General features: G+C 35.9%; 1 protein-coding gene across 1 annotated transcript; it reads left to right on the forward strand.

Moving 5' to 3' along the window:
- The first annotated feature begins 208 nt into the window (after nucleotides 1-208).
- Nucleotides 209-796, forward strand: LOC108915756. Its single transcript, XM_018721877.1, has one exon. It carries the CDS (start codon nucleotides 209-211, stop codon nucleotides 794-796), a length of 588 nt encoding a protein of 195 aa, XP_018577393.1.
- The last annotated feature ends 10,432 nt before the right edge of the window (nucleotides 797-11,228 follow it).

Consider the following 11,228-nt stretch of genomic DNA (forward strand, 5'->3'; position numbering starts at 1 on the left):
ATTTCTTAAAATACTAAAAAGATTTATATCACGTCGCGGTATTTGTAAAAATCTCTACTCAGATAATGCCACAAATTTTCGTGGTGCAAGCAATGAACTTAGAGAAATATATAACTTATTAAAGACATCTCGGGATGATTTGAATGTAAATAAATGTTTAGTCTCGAATAATATCGTTTGACACTTTTTACCCTCTAGGTCGCCTCACATGGGAGGTCTTTGGGAGGCCGCGGTAAAATCAATGAAATTTCATGCTAAAAGAGTAATTTCACACGCTCACCTTACATACGAGGAATTGTACACGGTATTTGTGCAGATAGAAGGTATCCTCAATTCAAGACCTATAACTCCTTTGTCTGATGACCCTACTGATCTGTTACCTCTCACACCAAGTCACTTTTTAATCGGCGATGTGCTTAATTCAATTCCTGAAATCGACATACGAAATGTTCCCGATAACCGACTATCGCATTACCAAAGGACTCAGCAAATTGTACAACACTTTTGGAAGCGTTGGAGTTGCGAGTACCTGTCAACTTTGCAGCAACGACCAAAGTGGCGGTTTCACAAGTCCAATGATTTGCAGATAGGCGATTTGGTACTACTAAAGAACGAGAACACTCCACCCATGCGTTGGCCCTTAGGAAGGATTACACAACTACACCCTGGCGACGATGAGGTTGTGCGTGTAGTGAGTGTTCAAACGACAAACGGTGTTGTGAAACGCGCAATCACAAAAATCTGTAAACTTCCGCTAGAAGTTACTGATAAAGGTGCGACAAATGAACAGACATGAATTTGTTGGTTAACTCTTTAAATTAACAACTATAATGTAACCATTTTCTTTAATTTATTATTAAATGATATTGTAATTTTTTATTATTGAAAGCCGTCAAAGTCTTTCAAGGCCGGCGGTCTATGTTGAAATATCTTGTTAGCTATGAAGTGTCAAAGTGACACAACGTTTTATTTCAGTAATACATAACAACCAAATAAAGATACAGTCCACTTCTAATCACAACGATTCATTTCATTATTCAAGGCAAATCATATAATTATATTTACTCGAAAAGAGAAAATACAGCACAGATATATTTGATCCGGGTTTCTACCGAAGGAAATTGGGATAGTTTTCTGAAAAGATTTTCCATCACTGCAACAAAAGTAATTACTTTCTCATGAGTTCCTTGAGTTCTCTGTCGAATCTCTTCCCATAGCATATATTCGTAATCATATGACTGGAATGCTTGCCGCAACTGTGAGACCAGATTATCCCAAGATATAAAACGACCAGTACGGTACCATAATAAGGCCTTTTGTACGAATAATTCCGGCGCTGATCGCAGCAATTGTTCCTTAGTGACACCCCTAGAGACACGCAATTCTTCAATTCTTTCTAGGAAATCGTTGACACTCGATTTTCCATTAAACCTCACATTCCAAAGACCAATCTCCGGAGCCTTCGGTCTATCTTCGTACGTGACTGGATAATTGGAACCTACAGATGATAATTCTAGATCTTCCAAACGCACAGGGAGACTCTCAACCGGATCGAAAGGGATTCCAGTTACTTCCTTCTGGAGAGGCTTGCGAAATTCTCTAATTGCATTGGGACGTTGAGATATAACTTCTGGGAAGCGGACTTGTGGTTCTGAACTATTCCTGGGAATCTTAGAACGAGGTCTGGCATCTCCGGAATGAGACTGTTGACCTTCAACCCTAGAGTGACCGGTCAGAACATAATGGCTACTGGAAAGGATTCCTCTCGTCAATAAATCATCTCGAGAAATAGATTGACCAGCTCTTGAAGTTGGAACCTCAATTAGGTCATAGGAGACTGTAACAGATTTAGGTTGTCCTGAACATACTTCTGGAATAAGGGGATTGTCTTCATCCAGTATGGCCCGTTCCAGATTTTTGACATTATCAGATTGAGCCTCTGCCTGGCTCGTAGATAAACCCTCGAATGCTAAATTAAGATCGCCTATCAGCTGAGCACATTTGGTTACTAAACTAGCCTTTTAGCCTATTTGATTTTCCTCACACGAAATCCGATTTAATCGAAGAGAAATATGTAACAATCGTGAGTAAATTCGTTGAAATTCATTTTCCCTATTATTTTGATGGAACTCCGTAATAGCAGAATTTAGTTCCTCAATTTTCCCAGAACAAATAGCAAGTTCATTAAAGCAGGCTGCACATTATCGCGGAGCGGAATGGAATAGAACGGAACGGAAATTTTGAAAAGCATATAATTAAGTTAGAGGCCCCACACTACCGTGGATCTGAATACCGCGGAATGGAATAGTTGTCTCGAATATTCATTGCATCACGAGTAGAATTACCTCCCATATTCCTCACTCTTTGTAATCCTCCTGGCACTTCAGATTGTTCTAGTTCACCAGGTTGCCAATAACACTTATCATTTCTTAAATAATTGTGCAAGCAAGTAGCTGCCATAATTATTTTGTCAAGATTTTCAAAAATCACGTTTAATTTTTTGAAAAATATCCTAAACTTTTTACAAAGTAGACCAAAGGCATTTTCGCTATACCGTCTAGCTCTGCTATGTCGGTAGTTGTAAATTTTTTTCATGTTATTGTTTCGAAGTTAAACTCCAGGATATCGACGCATTAGATTTGTACTTAGAGGAAAAGCTTCATCCCCTACTATTACATGAGGCATCAAAATATCAGTTCGAGACAACTTTTTTGGTCCAGGTATTTTTAACGTACCGCCATTCAAAGCTCTTCCTAGTGCCGAATTTTTGAAAATTCCTCCATCGCTATTTTTTTCGTAAGCGCCAATATCAATGGTAATAAATCTTAAGTCAGCATCGACTAGCGCCATCAGGACAACACTAAATTCTTTTTTATAATTAAAATAAGTTGACCCACTGTTTGCTGGTTTTTCCGTCATGCTTCCCATCCAAAAACCTGCAAAAAAAATAATATATTTTTTTCAGTTGAAGATTGCAAGAAAAAGTGGAAAAATTTAAAAGATTACTACAGAAAATCACAAGCTAAAAAGCGCGGTAAAAGTGGCGATTGTGCAGATTGCATTCCAAAAAAATGGAAATATGAAGATGAAATGAGTTTCCTTCTTCCAAATCTGAAGGAAAGACCTCAAAAATCAAACCTAAATGTACCGACTGATTATGCAATGAATGAAGGAATTGCACATATTGAAGATGAAGGTGGTGAAGATTCTGTCGCTACTCAAGATACATTTGATGACACGCCTATTTTGTCACCTCGCTCAGAGATAGTCATAACACCTACTTCAAGCACATCAACCGTCTCTAAACCAAAGCGCCTTCCAAAACCCGAATTGAGAACAGCAACAATATTGCAAAAGTTCTTAGAAAACAGAAAAACGTAAAAGAGCGGATCATTTAACAAAATTTTTTGAATCCGCCTAAGAAACAACACGATCTTTGCCTCCCGAGCTACAAGTTGAAGTAAAGCATCGAATTTCAATGTTGCTTTATGAATTAGAGTCAAAAGCGCTGAAGAACTCAAGTTTAAATGCTAATGATTATACTGAATCAACAAGTTCTAACCATTCGCTAACATCAGATAACGATAATATTTATCTAAATTTGTAAAATAAAATTTAATAAATACATGTACTTACTTCAAAGTCAACGCCAATTTTTCTTGTCGTATCTTGTTTCTGAATGTCTATAATTTTCAACAAATCGTAAAATTTTTCACTAAACATTCGGAAGTACTTAAAAAATTTTTGCTCCTCTTTTAAAAGATCTGAGAATAGATGCTGAAATTCCCCATATTGTTGTCTTTTCACGTAAATTTCATGGATCCATTTGCGCTTTTTATTGTTTTCTCTTTCAATTTCTTCTTCTTCTAAAACTACACACAGCGCCACAAATTGTTCGTCTGAAGTGTCCACTGCGAAAGAACAATACACACTAAAACTTAATCAAGCTAGTCTAGTAATAAATTAAACTCATATACAAATAATTTTTTCCGCGGAATTCCGCGCTAATGTGCGGAGATTCCGAATTTCCATTCCATTCCGTTCCGTTCTATTCCATTCCGTTCCGCGATAATTAGCAGCGTGCTTAACTGCATCCAAAGTAACTGTCCGAGGCATTCGCGCAATATTTAATTTTTCTTTCCGAAAAACGTCTCTTAATATTTCCGTTACTGTATTTCTAATCTGTAATTCGTAACTTAATTCATCGCCCATTAATCGATTAATTTCCATCTTGAAGTAAAGATAATTATTTCTATACTGTAATAAGAAAAGCTAAATTAAAGAAAAGCTAAACTAAAAGCACAAAACCCGCCCTTCACAAAAAAAAACAAAGCCAGAAGCCAAAAGTGAAAACAGTAGGCCGATAATATCTTCTAGCCACAAGGTTACAAAAAAAAACGCTATTTTACCGTTTTGAAAATCAGTAATGTAAACTACTATCTTCCAAATGACCCTTTTGTATAGTATTAAAATTATCTATTGTAATTTATTAACTAATTTTTCTTTTCAATGAAACAATTAATTCCGAAATATTTTCTAATTGTAATATTAATTTTTTATGTAATCAAAATGTATATAAGTTATATGCAAATACCTTAATTCTAAACAGTACTTATTTCTTTCCTAAAGAAAGGACAAAAAAATGGCCTGAAGAAAAAAATGACACAAATTAGAGTAAAATGACCCAAAATAACATTTAAAAGCAATATGAAAACCCAATAAAAAAAATTCCGCTATATATTCTTAACAGTGTAATCAAACCACTTACTGTATTAAGTTTAATAAATGCAACGAGAAATTTAGGATTCAATAATCACCTGCATCAGATTCCTTTTTTGTAGATAAAATAATTTATATTGTATTACCTTCAAGAGGTAGTAATTATTTCAATTATTGTGTAACTAAGTTTAACAAAATAACTTACCAAAAAAAATTGACAAGATATCAATAAATGTATATTCAAAAATTATTAAGTGTATTAAATTAACATAAAATCATGTACATATAAATAACAAAGGCATAGGCAGGGACGTATTAGTGAAAAAAAAAATAAATAAAAGGTTAATTACAAAGATATTTGCTAAATACAATTGAATACAGAAAATAATTCTAATAGTTATCAATCAAGTTCTGGGTAACAGAAAAGAAAAGAAAGAAGAAAATAAAATATATCAAAAATATATTTAAAAGAGAAGCAAAAACAGAAAGAAAAAACAGATGGGCGCCAGTTTGCTACGTGCTTGCACGCAACAAGCAAAAAAAAAGAGAAAGAAAGGGGATGGTCCAGGTGATACAATAACCTCCTGTATATCAATCGGGGTCTGCGCCAGGGATCGGAGATTGGGGGGGGTGGAACGCCCGTCCCGGTCCCTGGGTATGAACCACCGAGGTTATGATACCACCTACTAAGGGAGACAGGGCAACCGAACAAAGAAAATAAGTGATTAAGCTAAACAACAGAATTTAATAAGCAAACTAGAAAGGCAGGCAAACTCCGCTGACGCGGAGTTTGACCTTTCTCTCGGGCCTTCGGCCTTCGGGCAGCGCTGCGCGCGGCCCAAGCGCCGCTCCGCGGTGCTTTCCTTTTCCTGGCTGGTTAGTAGATAAACACCCTGTACTTTGATTTTTAAACACCCTGTATATAAAAGTATGATGAGAATGTTTTTCAAAAAAGAGTAGGCCCTGTTCGAGAAAAGAATAAGAAAAGTTTGTTCCAAACTTCCAAAAAGGCATTTGGTTAGTAAATATAAAATTTTTCATCCAAAGACTACGTAGGTAAGGCAGAAATGGTAAAAAAATAAATTAAGACATCTGCTTGATAAATATATAAATTTTCATTAAAAGACTGTAGTAAATAGACAAAGCTAAAAGTGAAAAGAAATAAAACTGCCCTTAATTCTATAGAACACCTAGTATATGGATTTTTAAAAAAGCGACTTTTCTTCAAAAGATTAACAAAATGAATAAGGGAAAATCTGGTACACCTGTGTCAGTTTTATGGAACATCCTGTACATAAATTGCAAGAAACACCTGGTTAGTAGAATATAAGGTTTTTCATAAAAATATTGTCGACTTCAGTACAAAATATAGAAAAGGAAAAAACATTCTATTCGTAATTTTAATCTGCATCAGAATTGTAGAATACTCAGTATAAAAATTCAAAAAGACAACTGGTTAATAAGTATACAATTTTTCATTAAAAGACTTTAGTAAATAAAGACAAAGTTAAAAGTGAAAAGGAACAAACCTGTGTCAGTTCTATGAAACATCCTGTACATGAATTGCAAAAAACACCTGGTTAGTCGGGTTTTTCATAAAAATATTGCAGACTTCAGTACAAAATATAGAAAAGGAAAAAACATTAAGGAATGTTTCGTTCTATTGGTCATAAATACTCAGTATAAAAATTCAAAAAGACAACTGGTTAATAAGTATACAATTTTTCATTAAAAGACTTTAGTAAATAAAGACAAAGTTAAAAGTGAAAAGGATAAAAATTGACCGTTTCAGATATGGATCAATTTTATGGAACACCCAGTACATATATGGATTTTCTAAAAAGCGGCTGGTCAGTAAATATACAACTTCAAAAGATTTCATGAAAAAATTAACAAAATGAATCAGAGAAAATCTGGTCCATCTGTGTCAGTTTTATGAAACATCCTGTACATAAATTGCAAGAAACATTTGACACCGTGTGTAGAAATATCTATTTGAAAATTTAGGTAGGTAGTGAAATGAGAAAAAAATCCTAGTCCGCCTGTGTCATTTTTATGAAACACTCAGTATATAAATTTGCAAAATGACTCTGAGTTCTACAATATAAGATTTTTTATAAAAATATTGCGACAATAAATTTCTGAAATATACAGAAGTCTCTAGACCGATAATTTTGACTTGGGTCAGTTATGTAGAACATGCAGTATATGGTTTTTAAAAAAACCCTTTGGTTAGCAACTATATAACTTTTCATGAAAAGATTTAAAAAAAAATATTATTACATTCCCCCTTTAATACCTCCAATTTGTACAAAAATTCTATATAAACAAAGAGTGCTTATGCTCTTATTCGTTAATAATAATTAATTAAAATTAGTCGTACAAATATGTATTGTTAAAAGAAGAGAAATTCAATTTAATTCGCGCGATACTTGAAGTTTTAAGAACGAAGCATTAGCCCGCACCAGCTCTATCTCTCTCGCACACGTCTATGCCATTGCCGTTTATATTGGCAAAATGACAGTCGGGCGAATCCAGTAGTTTATAAGTTCTATGGTCCCGTCTGGTTTCCTAACCTAAATTACTTACGGAATACGTCAAATATCAATTAGTATTTTCCTTCCATCGATCTATGGTTCGTTGTGATATTCTAACCTCAATTGGAAACGTCAAATATAGCGAAATTTATTTTGACGTTTCAATCTGACATTCTTCGTGATTTTTAGATTTTCGTCAATTTGCGTTCGCGGTTCTTTGAATCTCCATTTCGCTTATAAAATGGCCGTATGTCAGTGAGAAGTCCACGGAAAAAGGTACATTTGAAAACGCGAATATAAAGTTGCAAAAATTTCATTAAGCGACGAACGAAGGGAGATGAGGCGCGGTTATCCCGCTTCGGATCTCGCGGAGAAAGCCAGTCCGTCCGCCAAATTGGTAGTTTTGAGCGCGTGTGTCGTCGTTCACAGCTGAAGTAATCAACAAATTCTTGTAATGTTAAATTTGCATTTTTCTAACACAAAATCGTCTCGCAAAAGATCCACAATGAGATAACACAGATAAATAACGACATCCTATGACTTAGAAGAGTCTTTAACCCCAGCTTATTTCTACTGATTCTTATCTTTTGACGTTTGGGGAGTACCTAATACGAATGCAATATAGTAATTAACGAAGCAAATGTACCAATACAAAGGGTCAAGGGTTTAGATACTATGGATTGCTTTAAAATTATGCAGTTTTAGAGGTCAAGTACTTACGTTAATTCGGGGGACAGGTATCCTAATCGTAGGCATGTCTGACGGTAGAGCTACGAAAATGTAAATAACAACCTAACCTAATAATAAGAAATACCTGTATATGTCGTGGCGTAGCAATGTATCAAGGTTAAAAAAGGCCTAGAAAGGTAAAATAACGGTTCGCCGCGACCCTACAGACGTCTTTCGCGTTTGGCGTGAAATGATTTTGACATAATTAATCTGACGTTTCTAAAGACATTCGAATTTTCTCCGGGTGGGCGTGTCTTAAAGCTTCAATCTTTACGGCTTGTGAAATGGTCGTCTGTCGTCGAGCAGACCCCAAAAAGAAGGCAAAATTAAATATGAAAAAGCGAAAAGAACGTTACAAAAATGCCCCCGGACGATTAAAGATGATCGAATGGACATCTCGTGCCCAGTCGCACGCCGTTCCGCGGTTTGCGGAAAAAGAATTCTGTGTGGCAAAGTATACGTTTTCCAGCCGGCGAGAGAGCGCATTTTAACGTATTTACGGCCGCATTTCGAATCCTGCGCGTGATTTCGCGGAAAGTTCTACATAAAAGGTTTGAAAAAGGCATCCGGTAGATAAATATGCGTATTTTCCGCGGGGTTTTAAATAAATAACGTAGGTAAAAAGGGTAAAATAAAAACTAAATAGAGGAAACCGGCGAGGCGATCGTCAGGTTTCATCGAAAGTAGGCGTGTCGGACTATCGCTTTTCACACAAAAATTGGGCCACTCCCCCCGTACGGTTCCGGGAGAACCGGATTTCAGGTAGGAAGGAGAGGAAGGACGTCCACCGGAATACCCCTAAGCGACGTGGCGAACGTAGGGGGGCCCTCCGTGCCCCCCCGGGTGCCGCTACGCGACACCTCGGAGGAGCAGACCCCAACACAAATTGGCGCTTTTTCGGGGCGATCGTGCGACGCAGACGGAGCTATCTGATTTTAATATATATTGATGTATATGTGTACAGTATGACATCAACGGTTCTACCCAGTATATTGGTCGCGGTCCGGTCTGTTTGTGAAAAGTGGGCCACAGTGGTCGACCAGGCCGGTAAATCTGTCAACTACACTACGACTACATTGACAGCACAAGGGTCCAAAATAGGGTTATATACTAATAAACAACACTATTACATACTATAAAGTTTATCATAAGGCACTGAAAAGGGTTAAATCCTATACAAATTATTGATATGTTATATGAGAGCTCTGGGTCCTTGCAGTTACAGGGTGTCCCAGGGTCAGCGTACAAAAATTTACAATGGTGTAGACCAGACCAAAAAAGACTAAAATTCTTATAAAATATTTTTCTGCGATGCACTCTTACTAAGTTACAGGGTGTTGTTTAGAAAAAAATAATGACAACTTTCCGCAATAACTCAAAAACCCTTTCAGGGTTTTAAGTAATTTTTTAGTGAAGTGTACATCTATTAAAGGTCATTAAAACTACACGGTGCTTATTTCAATCTGATGCCAGTGGCGGCCTAAGCCAATTTGTCCCTAAGGTTATGTCTTCATAACTTTTGTTTATCCTAGTTTTATGTAATTTGATTAAGTTTTCCGGAATCTGCAATCCATTCTGAACAAAAAATGTGCTCTTGTTTCATAGCTCAAAAATGAACCGTTTTCGGGTAAATTGGGTCTAAAGTATCGCCTGCATTAATTCGTAAAAAAATGCATGTAAAGATTTTATTTGTGTTATCTAGTAGATACCTGTCCTTATAAAAAACAAAGTTGTTTACAAGCGTACATGTCAAAATTAATTACGGTACTCGAAGTTACGAGAAATTAAGTTTACAAAACAACAAGATATTAAGTATTATCAAATTTTCCAACAACGATTATGCCGATATAATATTTGTCTACGGTTTCTGCCATGGAAATTCATTGGTGGCCTCAGGATAGTATCTACGCAGGTTTCCAAACAGAAGGCAACCTTCACAGTACGTCGTGTTCCAATTAGTTTTCCAAAGAGTCCGTAAGATCGGTAGTGTTAAAATTGGAAATACCATAAGAGGTAATTTGGAAGATGCAAGCATTTTAGAAGAAAATGTAATAACTACTGTTGTTGTTGATCCTTCCACCAGTGTCCGAAGAATATCAACGCAAGTAGGTATTCCACGAAGCAGCGTCTGGAGAATTTTAAGCCTAGAGGAGCTGCACCCATACCACCTCCATAAAGTACAAACTTTACATCCTGGTGATTCCGGAAAAAGGATACAATGCAACTGATCGAAAGCTATTTAACTGGACGTAGTCAGGTTGTTAAGCTAGGAAGTGCTGTTTCTCAGCGAAGACAACTGCACTGTGGGGTACCACAGGGGTCCATTCTGGGACCCTTATTATTCAGTTTGTATACAGCTTCTTTTCCTATTTTTTTAAAATATTCTAAAATTCACATGTATGCAGATGACACACAAATTTATTATTCTTTTCCTAAAAATGATTACGAATTAGCCAAAAATCGTCTAAACGAGGATCTAAAGATTTTGTGTACAATATCGGAGCAGCACAATCTGTTGCTGAATCCTACAAAATCTGCTATGCTAATTTTTGGTAATAGAAATATGAGAAACACACTTAGGGATACTTTTAATCTAGAAATAGGTGGGCAACAAATAACAGCTTCAGAAACGGCTAAAAATTTAGGTGTTGTTTTAGACAGCACTCTCAGGTACCGTCAACAAGTTTCTAAATATATACAGAGGGCATATGGAGCTTTAAGATATTTGTATCCCCATAGAGGATATTTAAATGTTGCCACCAAAAAGATGTTGTGTGAGAGTTTGGTTCTTTCACAATTTAATTACTGTTCTCCATTATATGGACCTTCTTTGGATGTGGATCTTTCTAATCGCGTTCAAAGGGTACAGAATGCATGCTTGCGTTTCATTTTTGGTATTAGAAAGTTTCAGCATATTTCTCACAAACTATCTGATATTAAATGGTTGAATATGAAAAATCGGAGAAAATTGAATTCGCTAACTCTATATCATAAAATTATCACTAGGCAAAAACCGCCATATCTATATAACAAAATAACATTCAGATGTGATGTACATCATATTAATATAAGAAATAAGGGTTCCATCTCTCCTCCTATTCATACTACTGCTCTTTTTGAGAGATGCTTCACATTTGATGTCTATCGATTGTATAATTCCGTACCTACCGAACTCAAAATATATTCTTCGTCCATGTTTAAGAGATGTTTAAGAGATGTTCTATTTTCGGGTCAGTAGTGATA

The sequence above is a fragment of the Anoplophora glabripennis genome, unplaced genomic scaffold (genome assembly GCF_000390285.2).
Source record: "Anoplophora glabripennis isolate ALB-LARVAE unplaced genomic scaffold, Agla_2.0 scaffold1637, whole genome shotgun sequence".
NCBI lineage: Eukaryota > Metazoa > Arthropoda > Insecta > Coleoptera > Cerambycidae > Anoplophora > Anoplophora glabripennis.

Excerpts from the sequence above, each read along its gene's own strand:
- LOC108915756 (XM_018721877.1), top strand. The coding sequence starts at position 209 with ATGGGAGGTCTTTGGGAGGCCGCGGTAAAATCAATGAAATTTCATGCT.